General features: G+C 40.7%; 2 protein-coding genes across 3 annotated transcripts; both read right to left on the minus strand.

Annotated features, from left to right (window-relative positions):
* Positions 1 to 3,942: 3,942 nt before the first annotated feature.
* On the minus strand, positions 3,943 to 9,305 carry LOC121481521 (olfactory receptor 11G2-like). 2 transcript variants are annotated; one of them, XM_041738931.1, is made up of 2 exons: positions 9,286 to 9,305; positions 3,943 to 4,846 (listed from the first exon to the last, which is right to left on the minus strand). In XM_041738931.1, exons 1-2 carry the CDS (start codon positions 9,303 to 9,305, stop codon positions 3,943 to 3,945), a joined length of 924 nt encoding a protein of 307 aa, XP_041594865.1. The 2 variants fall into 2 exon arrangements, with proteins under 2 accessions (XP_041594865.1, XP_041594866.1); XM_041738932.1 differs by lacking the exon at positions 9,286 to 9,305 and having other exon boundaries at positions 3,943 to 4,917.
* Positions 9,306 to 16,608: 7,303 nt separating this feature from the next.
* LOC121481525 (olfactory receptor 11H6-like) lies at positions 16,609 to 17,547 on the minus strand. Its single transcript, XM_041738945.1, has one exon. The coding sequence runs from the start codon at positions 17,545 to 17,547 to the stop codon at positions 16,609 to 16,611; it is 939 nt and encodes a 312-aa protein (XP_041594879.1).
* Positions 17,548 to 17,551: the final 4 nt, after the last annotated feature.

A 17,551-nucleotide genomic window follows, 5' to 3' on the forward strand; every position in this document is an offset into this window, starting at 1 on the left:
TGATTCTAAGAATCATGAAATTATGCCTTTCTGGTTTTCAAAGCCAAATATTACAGGGATTGGTCTTCTCTGTGTGGGTTCCCCATGCCTGAGGTGCCTGGTGTGATATTCTGTTTTTTTCCTCTTTCTGTGCTTGCAGAGACCCTCCCACAGCCAGTCCTATGGTCTGTCTAACTCTTCACCATGTCTCTGCCCTTCTTACCCTCTTCGATGTGGCCTCTTCTCTACATTTAGCTGTGGAGAGTCTGTTTTGACAGTCTTCGGGCCATTTTCTGGGTTATTTACACTGATGAGACTATTTTCTAGTTATATTCATTAGATGAGGTGAACTTAGGATCCTCTTACTCCATCAGCTTCCATGGAGTGTCAGCTATCGTGATTTTCTGTTACTTGTACAATATCCAACATGTTGGACAGTTTTCTTTCTAAAATCAGTACCTTTTCATATTGTGATTGCTTCACTTGGTTGTACTTCTTTTTTCTAAGCACAAATGCATTGTTCTTCTACTGTGTCATGGAAGATGGTTAGCACTTGGCCTGCTGCTACTCACTGCACTATCCCATCCTCATGACAGGATCTGTGGTAAGGTGATGTGACTCTTGACTCACTGATTTTCTCATTCAGTCTCTATCTTCTTTCTAAGTGACATGGTGGTATAGATTGGGTTCCATGGAAATGGATGCTAAGGTTTCATGAAGAGAGGCTGTTGTGGAGTTCTCTTGGGAACAACAGCTGTACAGGATTGAGGAAAGTAGGGTAGGGTAGAAGAAGAAGTTGAATTGTGATAAAGTTGAAACAAAAGTCTCAGTTGTTGCCATATGAAATCCTGTAGGTGGGATGGCTGTTCCTATTTGTCACAGATTTAGGAAAGAGTGTTAAGCCTTTGTACACCAGCACTGACCAATCATTGGATGTGAGCTGACTCTGGGTAGGGCAGATAATCAAGGAAAAAGCTAGTCTCTGTGGCTTGAGGCAATTTCTGGCAAGGATATCAGCATGCTAGACTTATGTCAGTTAGAGAAATGAGTGTCTCATTCTTTTTTTTTAATAGCTGCTGTTTGTTGTTTTTATTTTATTTTTTAAATTAATTAATTAATTATTTTGTATTTTTTTTAAAATTGGAGTTCAATTTGCCAACATATAGCATAACACCCAGTGCTCATCCTGTCTTGTGGAGTGTCTCATTCTTGAAGGAAAGATCTGGACAGCACATTATAGCATCTGCTACAAATGGGCCCACTGAGTCATGTACCATACTTAAGCCATATCATAGAACATGTACTATATACTTGTCATTTCACTTTTTTGTATATCCGTGGATCATATATATTGGTTCTAAGAACTACATTTCAGGCACTCCCAGCATTTCATTGTTGAAATGCCTTCTCTAAATGTGAGTCTCTCTTGGTGGTGCTGTCTCTGTTCTATGAAACCATGGTAATGTATATGCATCCCATATCTGGCTATTTAGTAGAAACAGAGATGACTAATCACATCTTCTCATATCCTCTATAATAATGATAGCCTCTATAAAGACTCTAATTTTAAACATCTTGGTAAAACCTACTCAATAAGGGCATCAAGCCTGTTCTTAGTCATGTCTTTTACGGGATGAATATTACCCATAGCTCATGAAGAGTTCTTCCTATTAAAAGATCCTGTTGAAGGAACCTAATTTTATTAATTATACATCTCTGGCCTATTATAAAAAATGAAAATATTTGGTACACCTAAATTACTTTGGAGGGAGTTGCATATATTGTAAGACCAAATGTAAAAACACTATATTGAGAAGTCAATGAAATATAATTTGATTTTTGTAAGATAAATGAAAAAACCTTGATATATGATTACAAATATTTTGATGTAATTAGGAGCATGGAGAACAGTATGAAGCATGTGTATTAGGTTGCTAATATTGTCTGTCTAGTAGGGGGTGGTGGTGGTAGAGTGAAAAGTAGATTGAGGATGAAGTGGTAGGAAGGAAGGAGAAAATAAAGGAGTCCACCATAAGAAAAACTCATTCATGTAAAATTAGCATATGTGAATGTATGTGTACTTGTATACAAGAATACATGAAAGATTGTTGACTGAAGTATTAATGGTGGTTACCTCAGAGTGGTGGGATTTTAGATAACTTTAAAATATTTTTATAAAAAATAAAATATTTTTATAATTTATTGTTTGAGAATTACTATAATGAGCATTTATTATTTATATACTAGGAAAGAAAAATCATTTTTTTTACTGTGGATGAGAAGAATAATTGCATTGAAGAGATCTTTCTTGAATACAAATAAATATCAATGTATCCTTTGGAGTCAAAAAGAAAGATGAATTTATAAAAATAGGTCAAATACACAAAGTACATTTCACATTCCAGCTTACATGGTTTTTTTTTTACATGGTTTTGGCTCAAGAATAAATTCTGAATGTAATATTTTAAATATTGAAATGTATGTAAAAATTTTAAAAATCGACGTGAGACTCTTGCCAGCTTCATGACTCAGGAATGTCTTTGTCAAGGACCTAGGAAGTCTCTTTGAAATGTAATCATCAAAGTTGGTAGTGCCCCAATTCCCCCTTTCTGTGGGGGTGTATGAGCCTAGCTTTGTTGGCCTATTTCCAACTTGCAAAACTGTCTCAGGTAGTAGACATAGGTCTATTTTTCCGTTGTATGAAGCCAATTAGCAAACACAGATGGCCATTCCCATTACTAAGTGAATCTAGGATGAACTATGTGTGACAAGGGTGCTGTCAAGTCTTTTTGAGGACTATTTTTTATTTTGAAAACATGTATGTAAATAAGTTGTATTTGCTCGCTACAAAAAGGAATGAGATTTCTATATGTCTTTGCCATCTCTTAGCCAATTGCTGTGATACATATATTCCCTTGCTTTAGTGCTTGTTCAATAATAAAACTATTTTATTCTCTTCAACCACTGTGGAGAGGCTTGGCAGGAGATATATTTTTTCCACAAATAAACCAACTTTAATAGATACAATTTTGTATTTATATAGTGCCTTCTTTAAGAACCTTAGCTACTATACAGATATTATATCTAATTAATCCCTACAACAACCCTCTGGGGGTAGTATTACTCCCATTTTACAAGATAGGGATGCTGAAGCATAGAGAGGTTAAGTGATTGGCCTAAGTTCACACAATTCATTGAAGAGCTAAGACTGGAGCACCTTAGCCTTTCAGCTCGCAGTTAAATACCTCATGAGAGGATCTTTAATGAAAAGTATCCTTAAAGAAAATATCAAGAGTAGTAAGTTATGAAAGTGAGGTCTTTCTACTGCCTTCACAGAAAAGAATAATCTGATATAGGTGGTTGGAAGCAACAAGACCCGTATATTGCACATTTCCTTTCCCCCTTTTCCTGAAGTTTCATGGCCCCTGTCTTAAGCAATCTTCTAAAGGTAGAGTTTTGAAGATAGAAGTCATATGGCTTAGCAGTGAGACAATTTAGAATATCTACTTTCAGTCATAATAATTTATAGAAATTTTTATTCCAATATACAAAAAATATGGGACAGCCATCTCAAAAAACATGTACATGGGTAGAGAGCAATCAGCCACCTTTTACAACTTAACCCCACCCCTCATTTCAGTCACAGTCAACCAACATGCAACCTCATAATGCTTTCTATATGCATTACTTTTCATACTAAATTGGCAGGATATATTTTAAATTCTATTTCTTCAACAAACTGAGTTCAGTTTTTCAATCTATGACTCTATCAACTATAAAGTTAGTGAGATGAAGTGCATCTCTGAGATCCTGTATGGCCCCATAAATTTTAGGAAATAAACTATATGATGTATAAAGTTCAAAACGATGTAGACAATATTCTGAATGATATCAGTTTTCTTTTTAACTAAGAAAATAAAAACAGATTCTGTCTCCAAATCTTCTAAACCAAGACTCTTACTTTTATGTTCTCAATAATTTCTTCATAGCATGTTTCATATCTTTGTTCCTTAGACTATATATTACAGGGTTGATGAGTGGAGTAACTATGGAATAAAACAAAGTCACCATCTTCTGCATCCCAGCTTCATGCTCAGATGTTGGGCTCACATACATGACCATCACTGAGCCATAGAACAGTGAAACCACGGCCAGATGAGACCCACAGGTGGAGAAAGCCTTTCTTCGTCCAGCTGCGGAAGGGACTTTCAACACAGCTTTCAGGACCAGAGTGTAGGACACCATGATAAAGAGAAAGGGGATAAACAAGAGCAAAGAACTTAAGGTGGAGCTAGTTAACTCTATCACAGGGGCTCTAGTGCAGGTGAGGGCCAACAGGGGACCTGGATCACATAGGAAGTGGTCAATGATCCTGGATCCACAGAAGGACATTTGGGAGATGATGATGATGGGAATCAAGAACCAGAAGAAACCAAGTACCCAGCAACTGACCACAAGACGGGCGCAGAGACGTCCTGTCATAATGGTTGGATAGTGTAGAGGCCGGCAGATGGCAAGGTACCGATCAAACGCCATAATAGCCAAGAAAAAACATTCTGTAGAACCCAAGGAGAAGAAAAAGTAGAACTGGAGAAAGCACCCAGAGAAGGAGATGACCTTGGTCTCAGAGAGGAAGTTGGCCAGCATATTGGGGACAGTGGAGGTGACGTACCAGATCTCTAGGAAGGAGAAGTTGGCGAGCAGGATGTACATGGGAGTGTGGAGTCTCTGGTCCCAGTGCACGGCACAGATGATAGACCCGTTGCCCATGAGGGTGAGGAGGTAGAGAATGGAGAAGAGCCCAAAGAGGAGGAGCTGCCCCTCCCTGGAGCAAGGGAAGCCCAGGAGGATGAAGCCGGAGATGGTGCTGGACGTGTTGGTGGTGCTGGAGACTTTCATGGGTCCGGGAGCTGTGAAAGACCATCACATTATTGAATGTCTGTATGGATGCAGATCCAGATATGCATTGAAACCACTCTGTGGAACGCAATAAACACTTATATCTTAGTAATTACTATTTCTGTCTAATCCTGAAATACTGTTCTAGTTTAGTTGTTGGGCTGAAAAACACAAGAAGCCAGTGAATATCAGTGGATAGACAGATGTTTTTTTATTGTGAAATATATGCAAACATGATTAATACATAAGCTTATAACTTAATGAATCATTATATATATACCTCCGTAGTAACTACCACTGAGGTCAAGAAATAGGCTATCATGGGGTGCCTGGGTGGCCCAATCAGTAAGTGTCTGCCTTCGGCTCAGGTCATGATCCCAGTGTCTGGGTTCGAGTCCTGCATGGGTTGCTGGCTCAGCGGAGAGTCTGCTTCTCCCTCTCCCTCTGCCTGCTACTCCCCTGCTTGTGCCCTCTCTCTCTCTCCCTGTCAAATAAATAAATATAATCTTAAAAATAGACTATCACTTGTACCCTAGAATCCTGCCTCATGCTTCATCCTAATTACTATCCTCTCCTTCTCGATCCTTCCAGCTGTAACATTCCCCTTAGACAGCTTTTAATAAATACTCATAAAAATGAATGAATAATGCACCTTTTTCAGTTCCCAGAAAGAGTTCACCCCAACACAGCTACTTGTGAGCAAAGGTGACTCAGATTGTGTGTTGTTGGAGCAGTAGAACCTTGCGACTATTGGAATCACGTTACTGCTTTGCGGTAGTTAACAAACTCATCAATTCTATTTGGTAATGCAACCCACCAATTTCAGGAGTAAAACATTCAAATTGTAGGAAATAGCTGCAGCTCACTTCTGTTAATATAGCTCCCCAGCCTTCTAGGATAGATACAGCTGAGGGATAGGATGAGGATTATTGTGGTTTTGTGGAAACGGGTCTTTGTCTGGGATGGGGATATGACTCCACAAAATCCATTTTCTATTTCTATTCCAGTTGATATATTCCAGTGGAACCTGATACAATTCTCTAATGTTAAGGTAAATGTAGCATTAAGCTTGAAAAGAAGAGAAAACTTTAATTTTTTCTCCCTTTTTGTCACTGCTTGGGAGCACCTCAAGTCAGGATGACCTTAGATGGTTATATATTTGCATAATGGCTTTATGTTTTGCTGAGCTAAGAAAAACACACAGTATACATCCTTTGTTAAATAATCCTGCCCTGAATCCTGGGTCTTGGTATTATAGCCTCTGTAAATAAGGTAAGTCTAAGAAACATGAAAAATATCCATTTCCATTATCTGGAATGTAGTATTAATTAATCAAATTATTTTTCAGAGCCTGCATAGTTGTCCAAGGAGTCTGACGGTGGTCTGTTGGGAGTATTCAAAAACAATAAAATTTCTGGAATAAAATGGCAGAAGGTGTCAGGAGGGAAGTAGTTGATGATAGTATATTTTTGTGTTGATTTAAAAGGAAGATTTATGATAGGAAACTGGCAAACTGAGTAATGTTTGGAATTTATAAACTGTACAAAAGCTTCCCTCTCTGAGCAAGATCTATTTCTGGATTTTATTTGATTTTGATGACATGGGGGACTCATGTGGCCAATAAAATTTCCCAAGATCCTGATAGTTTATGTTTTATATTACAGCAGGTCTTTTAGTGCCTCAGCTGTGGGAGGAACAAGTTCTGGTTCTTGTACCATAAATTCATACTTTCTAAATGCCCTTTCCTCTTTGAATTTCAGAACACGTGACTTGGAACTGAGCTTACGTTTCAGATACTTAGTATCCATCTTTTGAAGGCAAACTTAAACCAGACATAAAATATTTAATATTCATTTGCATCACCTTACACTGTTCTCATTCAGGGTGAACATAATCAGAATGTAGTCTTTTCTGAAGTAATCATTTTTTCCCCAAATGTTTGTTCTTTGAATGGGGCTGTTAACAAATATTGAAGCTGTGGACAGTACATTAACTGCCAAGGAATGGAAGGAGTGACTCAAAATAAGATTTGCTTTAACATGTGAAAGCTGCTAATGGACTTTAAATTCCATAGAATTAAAAAAAAGTCCCTTTTAGTCTTAACAGTTTTAGTATCAACTTAGAAAAGCTGTTCAGTTTTCAATAGTTCAGAGTAATTTATTACTAATTGTGGTTAGGGTATTGCTTCCCTTTTTTTTTTTTTTTTTTTTTTTTAAGTAGGCAACATGTCCAGCCTGGGGCTTAAAGTTAAGACCCTGAGATCAAGATCTATGGTGAGATCAAGAGTCAGATGCTGAACCAACTGAACCAGCCAGATCCCTAAGGTTGGGGCATTTTTAATCAAAGTACTTCGCAGGATATTTCTAAAAGTCGATTTTTTGTAATGATCACTTTGTCCATTACCTCAAAATATTTTCAGCACTTTTAATGGCTTAATATACAAGAACTTACCTTTCCTGGTTTAGTCTAATGTCTCCTCTCCTCCTTCCTCTTTCCCCTCACATCCAGTTCATCAGCAAGAACCTTCTGCTCCTGAACTACGACTCATGTCATATACTCTCTTTGTCTTCACTGTTGTCTCCCAAATTTAAATGACTGCATCCTCCCTTCCATGCGCTTCTGCAGTAGCAACCTAACAGAACCCCTTGCTTCCACTTTTGTTCCTCCACCCTCCATCTGCCAAGCAGCAGCAGCAGCATATAACTTCCTAAAAACAGAAAAACCCATCACGTTAGGCTTCTGAATAAAACCATACCTCTGCAAAGAGGAGTTCTGTGTCAGGAAGTCTCACCAAGGTGTTCTAGAAAACAGGAATGGCCATCACCATTTTATGCTCAATCCTGTATATCTAGCAGGCCTGTATTGCTACTCATCTTTTATCACTTAGTTCTTCTGCACAGAAGAGAACTGCGATGTTTACCCGTCACGAGTCTGAGCAGGAGCTGCCAAAACAACAACAAAAACCCCAAACTGATCAATTCCCATTGTAGCGACTGCAGAGGGTGCTGTCAACAGCAGTGTCTTTACCACCCCAGGCTGAGTTAATGGACTGAGTTAATTAACAACAGTCATCTTTTTTGTTTTGTTTTGTTTTTTTTGCTTTCTGTTTTTGGTTTACTTGTTAAATTAGTCAACTCAGAAAAGGTTAAGACGGCTAAGTGAGTGAACCAGGTCCTGGGCTACACAGCTCAAAAAGGCATTTCCTGATCTTGGTATGTCCCGTGCTGGCCCCGTGTCTCCGTCGCCCCCCAGACATGTCTCGAGACGACTCATTTCCCTCCTTCAGCTAGGTTGTATAGTCTCAATGAGGGGCCTGCACATCGGTAATCGGTAATCGGTAATCGGTAGAAAATACTGAAAAGTCAGGATAATTTTCCTGGTTGGAGTTACAGCTGTGCGTTATAGACAAGACATAGTATCCAAAGTCAAGAGCTTTTTTTTATTGATTGTAGGAAATTAATACTCAGTTTCTTTAGTGATAAAATGCCATAATCATGCCTCTTTAGAGGGCTGGTCCAAAGATTACTGAATGAGATAAGTGCCTGCAGAGGTATCTTGGCTGTTTCCTGACCAGAAAATGCTTAAGAAATAATTGGTTGAACGTGACCGGCTGTAGCAAATTTGGAGGGCTGTGGATGAAAGCTAGTAGGTTGTGACTTTTGCTCTTTTAAACACTTCGTAGCATTCTTACCTGGATCAGCAAAGGGAATTCCAAACTGAAGTTTCTCAAAAGCTTCTTTTTTTAAATTTTCTTAGAGAGATGGCAATAACCAGAGGGGAGAAAAGAAGTGGAAGTGGTTGTGGTAAGGACCCTTGGTTGTGTTTGTGGAAGGGTGGAGAGGTTATAAGCAGAGTCTGTCAGGGAGTAAGCCCCCCCTTTTTTTTGGATCCTTGAGGATCCATTTATTGTTTTTGAAAGGAAAACCGTGTCAGGAGACATCTCTAGGCTTATTACTCACTTCCCTTGGGGCCTAGCTTAATTTCTGTGGGTTCTTTTTTCCTATATAGGTTGAAATATTTCCTTGCTTTAAATCTCTTACAGGAAGGATGACATATTAACCAATCAATTGATCATTTTATTAATCAACCAACACATCTATCCTTAACTTCCCTAAATGTGCCCCTTTGCAATTCCTCCCTCCTACCCTTCCCTGACATCACTTCCAGGTATCCCCTAATATTTCTCTCACTGTAGATGTTTGCATTTTTTATACCTTTATATATATAAATATATATATGGAATCATAACGTGTATTTTTTTGATCTAGTGTCTTTCACTCATCACAATTATATTTTTTATTTTTAAATTTTATTTAAATTCAATTAGCTAACATGTTGTTATTGGTTTCAGAGGTAGAAGTCAGTGATTCATCAGTCGTATATAATACCCAGTGCTCATTGTATCACGTGCCCTCCTTAACATCCATCACCCAGTTACCCAGTACCCCCACTCCCCTCCCCTAGCAATCCCCAGTTTGTTTCCTATGATTTAGAGTCTCATGGTTTGTCTCCTTCTCTGATTTTGTCTTGTGTTTTATTTTTCCTTCTTTTCCCATATGATCCTCTGTTTTATTTCTAAAATTCCACATGTGAGGGAGATCAGATGATAATTGTCTTTCTCTGATTGGCTTATTTTGCTTAGCATAATACCCTCTAGTTCCATCCTCATTACTATAAATGGCAAGGTATCACTTTTTTGATGGCTGATTGGCAGTCCATTGTGTGTACACACACATGCACACACACACACACACACACACATCTTTATCCATTCATCTGTCAATCGACACCTGGACTCCTTCCATAGTTTGGCTACTGTGGACATTGATGCTATAAACATTGAGGAGTAGGGTTCCCTTTGGATCGCTACATCTGTATCTTTGGGGTAAATACCCAGTAGTGCAATTGCTGGGTCATGGAGTAGCTCTATTTTCAACTTTTTGAGGAACCTCCACACTGTGTTCCCGAGTGGCTGCACCAGTTTGCATTCCCACCAACAGCGTGTTGTTTCCTGACTTGGTTCATTTTAATTCTTCTGACTGGCGTGACACTCGACACAATTATTTTAAGATTCATCCATGTTGTATCTAATGATGGATCATTCCCTTTTATTGCTGATATTCTATTGTATGGATAGACAGGAATTTGTTCATTTGTTTGCCTTTTGATGGATGTTTGGGTTGTTTCCAGTTTTGTGTTAATATCAATAAAACTTCTAGGAATATTTGTGTATAAGACGTTGTATGCTTTCTTTCTCTTAGGTAAATAGCTAGGGGTGAAATGGCTTTACGAAATGGTAGATAAATGGCTAACTTTTTAGGAAACTGCTAAACTTTTCTAAACTGCTTGTACTGTTTTACATTCACACTAGCAGTGTATGAGAGCGCTGGCACCATTACATCATCATCAACATTAGTACAGTTGTTCCTTTTTTTTTTCATGAACTCATATTTTATTTTTTTAATAAATTAATTTTTTATTGGTGTTCAATTTGCCAACATACACAATAACACCCAGTGCTCATCCCGTCAAGTGTCCCCCTCACTGCCCGTCACCCACCTCCCCTCCTCCCCTTCCACCACCTCTAGTTTGTTTCCCAGAGTTAGGAGTCTTTATGTTCTGTCTCCCTTTCTGATATTTCCCACACATTTCTTCTCCCTCCCCTTATATTCCCTTTCACTATTATTTATATTCCCCAAATGAATGAGAACATACACTGTTTGTCCTTCTCCAATTGACTTACTTCATTCAGCATAATACCTGCCAGTTCCATCCACGTTGAAGCAAATGGTGGCTGAGTAATATTCCATTGTATACATAAACCACATCTTCTTTTTCCATTTATCTTTCGATGGACACCGAGGCTCCTTCCACAGTTTGGCTATTGTGGACATTGCTGCTAGAAACATCAGGGTGCAGGTGTCCCTGCGTTTCATTGCATCTGAATCTTTGGGGTAAATCCCCAACAGTGCAATTGCTGGGTCATAGGGCAGGTCTATTTTTAACTCTTTGAGGAACCTCCACACAGTTTCCCAGAGTGGCTGCACCAGTTCACATTCCCACCAACAGTGTAAGAGGGTTCCCTTTTCTCCGCATCCTCTCCAACATTTGTGGTTTCCTGCCTTGTTAATTTTCCCCATTCTCACTGGTGTGAGGTGGTATCTCATTGTGGTTTGGATTTGTATTTCCCTGATGGCAAGTGATGCAGAGCATTTTCTCATGTGCGTGTTGGCCATGTCTATGTCTTCCTCTGTGAGATTTCTCTTCATGTCTTTTGCCCATTTCATGATTGGATTGTTTGTTTCTTTGATGTTGAGTTTAATAAGTTCTTTATAGATTTTGGAAACTAGTCCTTTATCTGATATTTCATTTGCAAATATCTTCTCCCATTCTGTAGGTTGTCTTTTAGTTTTGTTGACTGTATCCTTTGCTGTGCAAAAGCTTCTTATCTTGATGAAGTCCCAATAGTTCATTTTTGCTTTTGTTTCTTTTGCCTTCGTGGATGTATCTTGCAAGAAGTTACTGTGCCCAAGTCAAAAAGGGTGTTGCCTGTGTTCTCCTCTAGGATTTTGATGGAATTTTGTCTCACATTTAGATCTTTCATCCATTTTGAGTTTATCTTTGTGTATGGTGAAAGAGAGTGGTCTAGTTTCATTTTTCTGCATGTGGATGTCCAATTTTCCAAGCACCATTTATTGAAGAGACTGTCTTTCTTCCAATGGATAGTCTTTCCTCCTTTATCGAATAGGAGTTGACCATAAATTTCAGGGTTCACTTCTGGGTTCTCTATTCTGTTCCAGTGATCTATGTGTCTGTTTTTGTGCCAGAACGACTCTGTCTTGATGACCACAGCTTTGTAGTACAACCTGAAATCTGGCATTGTGATGCCACCAGATATGGTTTTCTTTTGTAAAATTCCCCGAATTCGGGGTCTTTTCTGATTCCACACAAATCTTAAAATAATTTGTTCTAACTCTCTGAAGAAAGTCCATGGTATTTTGATAGGGATTGCATTAAACGTGTAAATTGCCCTGGGTAACATTGACATTTTCACAATATTAATTCTGCCAATCCATGAGCATGGAATATTTTTCCATCTCTTTGTGTCTTCCTCAATTTCTTTCAGAAGTGTTCTATAGTTTTTAGGGTATAGATCCTTTACCTCTTTGGTTAGGTTTATTCCTAGGTATCTTATGCTTTTGGGTGCAATTGTAAATGGGATTGACTCCTTAATTTCTCTTTCTTCAGTCTCATTGTTAGTGTACAGAAATGCCATTGATTTCTGGGCATTGATTTTGTATCCTGCCATGCTACCAAATTGCTGTATGAGTTCTAGCAATCTTGGGGTGGAGGCTCTTGGGTTTTCTATGTACAGTATCATGTCATTGGCTAGGAGGGAGAGTTTGACTTCTTCTTTGCCAATCTGGATGCCTTTAATGTCTTTTTTTTGTCTGATTGCTGATGCTAGGACTTCCAATACTATGTTGAATAGTAGTTTTGAGAGTGGACATCCCTGTCTTGTTTCTGATCTTAGGGGAAAGGCTCCCAGTGCTTCCCCATTGAGAATGATATTTGCTGTGGGCTTTTCGTAGATGGCTTTTAAGATGTCGCAGAAAGTTCCCTCTATCCCTACACTCTGGAGAGTTTTGATCAGGAATGGATGCTGTATTTTGTCAAATGCTTTCTCTGCATCTAATGAGAGGATCATATGGTTCTTGGTTTTTCTCTTGCTGATATGATGAATCACATTGATTGTTTTACGAGTGTTGAACCAGCCTTGTGTCTCGGGGATAAATCCTACTTTGTCATGGTGAATAATTTTCTTAATGTGTTGTTGGATCCTATTGGCTAGTATCTTGTTGAGAATTTTTGCATCCATGTTCATCAGGGATATTGGTCTGTAATTCTCCTTTTTGGTGGGGTCTTTGTCTGGTATTGGAATTAAGGTGATGCTGGCCTGATAGAACGAATTTGGAAGTACTCCATCTCTTTCTATCTTTCCAAACAGCTTTAGTAGAATAGATATGATTTCTTCTTTAAACGTTTGATAGTTTTCCCCTGGGAAGCCATCTGGCCCTGGACTCTTGTGTCTCGGGAGGTTTTTGATGACTGCTTCAATTTCTTCCCTGGTTATTGGCCTGTTCAGGTTTGCTATTTCTTCCTGTTCCAGTTTTGGTAGTTTGTGGCTTTCCAGGAATGCATCCATTTCTTCTAGATTTCCTAATTTATTGGCGTAGAGCTGTTCATAATATGTTTTTAAAATCGTTTGTATTTCCTTGGTGTTGGTAGTGATCTGTCCTTTCTCACTCATGATTTTATTGATTTGAGTCTTCTCTCTCTTCTTTTTAATAAGGTTGGCAAATGGTTTATGTATCTTATTAATTCTTTCAAAGAACCAACTCCTGGTTCTGTTGATCTGTTCCACAGTTCTTCTGGTCTCGATTTCATTGAGTTCTGCTCGAATTTTAATTAACTCTCATCTTCTGCTGGGCATAGGGTCCATTTGCTGTTTTTTCTCTAGCTCCTTTATGTGTAAGGTTAGCTTTTGTATTTTAGTTCTTTCCAGTTTTTGAATGGATGCTTGTATTGCGATGTATTTCCCCCTCAGGACTGCTTTTGCTGCATCCCAAAGATTTTGAATGGTTGTATCTTCATTCTCATTATTTTCCATGAATCTTTTAAATTCTTCCTTAATTTCCTGGTTGACCCTTTCATCTTTGAGCAGGATGGTCCTTAACCTCCATGTGTTTGAAGTCCTTCCAAACTTATCTAAGTATTTCTTCACTTTGGTTATTAATTGGTTTAAATATTTGGCAGCTCCCACATTTGGAGCATATATATTGAGGATTGTTAAGTCCTCTTGTTGGATAGATCCTTTGAGTATGAGATAGTGTCCCTCTTCATCTCTCACTATAGTCTTCGGGGTAAATATTAATTTATCTGATATAAGGATGGCTACCCCTGCTTTCTTTTGAGGACCATTTGAATGGTAAATGGTTCTCCAACCTTTTATTTTCAGGTTGTAGGTGTCCTTCTGTCTAAAATGAGTCTCTTGTAGACAGAAAATAGATGGGTCCTGCTTTTTTATCCAGTCTGAAACCCTGCGCCTTTTGATGGGGTCATTAAGCCCGTTCATGTTCAGAGTTACTATTGAGAGATATGAGTTTAGTGTCATCATATCTATTCAGTCCTTGTTTTTGTGGATTGTTCCACTGAACTTCTTCTGAAAGGGGAATTTTAAGAGTCCCCCTTAAAATTTCTTGCAGAGCTGGTTTGGAGGTTACATATTCTTTCAGTTCCTGCCTGTCTTGGAAGCTCTTTATCTCTCCTTCCATTCTGAATGAGAGCCTTGCTGGATAAAGTATTCTTGGTTGCATGTTCTTCTCATTTAGGACCCTGAATATATCCTGCCAGCCCTTTCTGGCCTGCCAGGTCTCTGTGGAGAGGTCTGCTGTTAGCCTAATATTCCTCCCCATAAAAGTCAGGGACTTTTTTCTCTTGCTGCTTTAAGGATCTTCTCCTTATCTTTGGAATTTGCAAGCTTCACTATTAAATGTCGAGGTGTTGAACGGTTTTTGTTGATTTTAGGGGGGGATGTCTCTATTTCCTGGATCTGAATGCCTGTTTCCCTTCCCAGATTAGTAAAGTTTTCAGCTAGGATTTGTTCAAATACATATTCTGGCCCTCTAGCCCTTTCGGCGCCCTCGGGAACCCCAATTAAACGTAGGTTTTTCTCCCTCAGGCTGTCATTTATTTCCCTTAATCTATCCTCATGGTCTTTTATTTATTTTTTTTTTAATTTTTTATTTATTTATGATAGTCACAGAGAGAGAGAGAGAGAGGCAGAGACACAGGCAGAGGGAGAAGCAGGCTCCATGCACCGGGAGCCTGATGTGGGATTCGATCCCGGGTCTCCAGGATCGCGCCCTGGGCCAAAGGCAGGCGCCAAACCGCTGCGCCACCCAGGGATCCCCTCATGGTCTTTTAATTGCCTGTCTCTTTCTTCCTCAGTTTCCCTCTTTGCCATCAACTTGTCTTCTATGTCACTCACTCGTTCTCCCACCTCGTTAAGCCTCGTCGTTAGGACTTCTAGCTTGGATTGCATCTCATTTAATTGATTTTTAATTTCTGCCTGATTGGATCTAAATTCTGCAGTCATGAAGTTTCTTGAGTCCTTTATGTTTTTTTCTAGACCACCAGTCGCTGTATAATAGTGCTCCTGAATTGGCTTTCTGACATTGAATTGTAATCCAGATTTTGTAACTCTGTGGGAGAGAGGGCTGTTTCTGATTTTTTTTTTTTTGAGGTGAGGTTTTCCTTCTAGTCATTTTGCTCAGTGCAGAGTGGCCCAAAACAAGTTGTATTGGGAAAAGGAGAAAAAGAGAGAGAAGGAAAGGAAAGAGAAAAAGAAAAAAGAGAAAGAAGAAAAAAAGGGGAAAAAGAGAGAAAAAGAGAAAGAAAAAGAAAGAAAGGAGAAAAAAAGGGGTTGGGGTGGGGGAAGCAATCAGAAATCAAGAAGAAAGAAAGAAAAAAAAGCACAAAACAAAACAAAAACAAATAAAACAAAAACAAAAAACACGGGGAAGTATCTTCTGATTCTGTATACTTTAAGTCCCTTGACTTCCCCTGGAACTGGTCCCTGTCGCTGGTCTTCTGGGGGAGGGGCCTGCTGTGCTGATTCTGAGGTGTTAGCACTTGGGGGAGCTGCTCTGCCCCCTGCCTGGTGCAGGGCTCAGTGGGGGTTGTTCACCCCGTGAGGCCCCGGGAGGAAGCCACAGTGGCGGGGGCAGCTCTGGGACCCTCGAGTCAGCTCCCGCAGTAGCTCCGGGGCTCTCCGTCTGCAGGGCCTGGAGGCTCTGGGGCGGGGCCGCTGATCTGCTCACCTCGGGGCAGGAGCGTCCTTGCTGTCCTGGGCCCTCCCGGCCTCTGCCTGTCCCGGGAGGAGGCCGGATCCTGGGCTGTGTCCCGGTGCCCTGTGCTCCGGGGCGGGCGCTGTTGGATTCGCGCTCCCGCCCCGCAGCCCCCTCCCGGGGCCGCCGCCCGAGCCCCTCTGAGCTGCTCCGGGTCCCGCCGAGCGCTGCAGCCCTTAGGGAGCTCGGCGCATCTCCCCGGGGCACAGTTCCTCTGTTACTGTCCCAGGGAGCCCGAGGGCATCCCCGCCTTACTGGGGATCCTGCTCCAATTCCCCGGGAGGCCTTTCCACCCAGGAAGGTTGGTGCAGCTCCTGCTCCTCCGGGACGGGGCTCTCCTGTCCTGGGGACACTCGCCCCAGCCTCAGCCCGGCTCCTCGCCGGGCACCTCCCCCTTGGAGGCCTTTTGTGTCTTTATTTCTTTTTCCCCGTCTTCCCTCTTCCTACCTGATAGAAGCACGAACTCTTCTCACTGTAGCATTCCAGCTGGTCTCTCTTTAAATCTCAGGCCGAATTCGTAGATTTTCAGGATGATTTGAAGTTTTTCTAGGTAATTTGTTGGGGACAGGTGATTTGGGGACCCTACTCTTCTGCCATCTTGCCCCTCCCCTCCCAGGTAATTTAATTTAAATTATGATCTACAAATTCCTGACCTGAGGGCAAGGTATGGTTTAATTTGTCATACGATTGTCCATTATGTAAGTAGGCAGGAATAGATGAATTTGAGTGTGCGTTTCAAGAGGCAAATAAAGAAATATGTACACTTTAGATGGGAATAGAATGGAGAAAAAATAATTAGATTTTGCCCATTCATGAGCTCTTATTTGCTCTGACTAATTTTTGTGCTCATATGAATTTTTCTCAAGGCAGCTTTCATGTCTTTGTTCCATAGACTGTAGATCAGTGGGTTTATAAGAGGGGTCACTGATGAGTAGAACAGGGTTATAATCTTCTGTATCCCAGCTGGATTCGCAGAGGTTGGGCTGATGTACATCACCATGATGGATCCATAGAAAAGAGACACAACAGCCAGGTGGGAACCACAGGTGGAGAAGGCCTTACGTCGGCCAGCTGCTGAGGGGACACGCAACACTGCTCTGAGAACCAGGGTGTACGAACCAAGGATGAAGAAGAAGGTGATGAAGATAATGAGAGAGCTCAATAGAGAACAGGAAAGCTCAATTCCAGGGGCAGGGATGCAGGGCAGGGCCAGAAGAGGACCGGGGTCACAGACAAAGTGGTCAATGGTGTTGGGGCCACAGAAGGGGAGCTGTGTGATAAAATAGATAGGGATCGGATAGCAGAGGAAGGCTGTGACCCAGCACAGGGCCACCAGGTTCATGCAGAGGCGGTTGTTCATGATGATAGGATAATGGAGAGGCTGGCAGATGGCCAAGTACCGATCAAAAGCCATGAGGGGCAGTAAGAGGGTCTCATTGATGCCCATGGAGAAGAAGAAGTAGAACTGGGAGAAACAGGCTGTGAAAGAGATGGTTTTGGTCTCAGATAGGAAGTTCTGTAACATATTGGGAACGGTGGTGTTGATGTAACAGATCTCCAGGAACGAGAAGTTGGCCAGCAGAAGGTACATGGGGGTGTGAAGCCTGGGATCCAGCTTCACTGCACAGACAATGGCCCCATTCCCCATCAGTGTCAGGATGTAGGACACAAAGAACAGCAGGAAGAGGAGGACCTGAACCTCTCTGGAGCACGGAAAACTCAGGAGTATGAATTCAGTCACTGTGCTGACTCCTGACATATTC

Source organism: Vulpes lagopus, chromosome 23, assembly GCF_018345385.1.
Source record: "Vulpes lagopus strain Blue_001 chromosome 23, ASM1834538v1, whole genome shotgun sequence".
Lineage (NCBI taxonomy): Eukaryota > Metazoa > Chordata > Mammalia > Carnivora > Canidae > Vulpes > Vulpes lagopus.

Excerpts from the sequence above, each read along its gene's own strand:
- LOC121481521 (XM_041738932.1), bottom strand. The coding sequence starts at position 4,878 with ATGAAAGTCTCCAGCACCACCAACACGTCCAGCACCATCTCCGGCTTC.
- LOC121481525 (XM_041738945.1), bottom strand. The coding sequence starts at position 17,547 with ATGTCAGGAGTCAGCACAGTGACTGAATTCATACTCCTGAGTTTTCCG.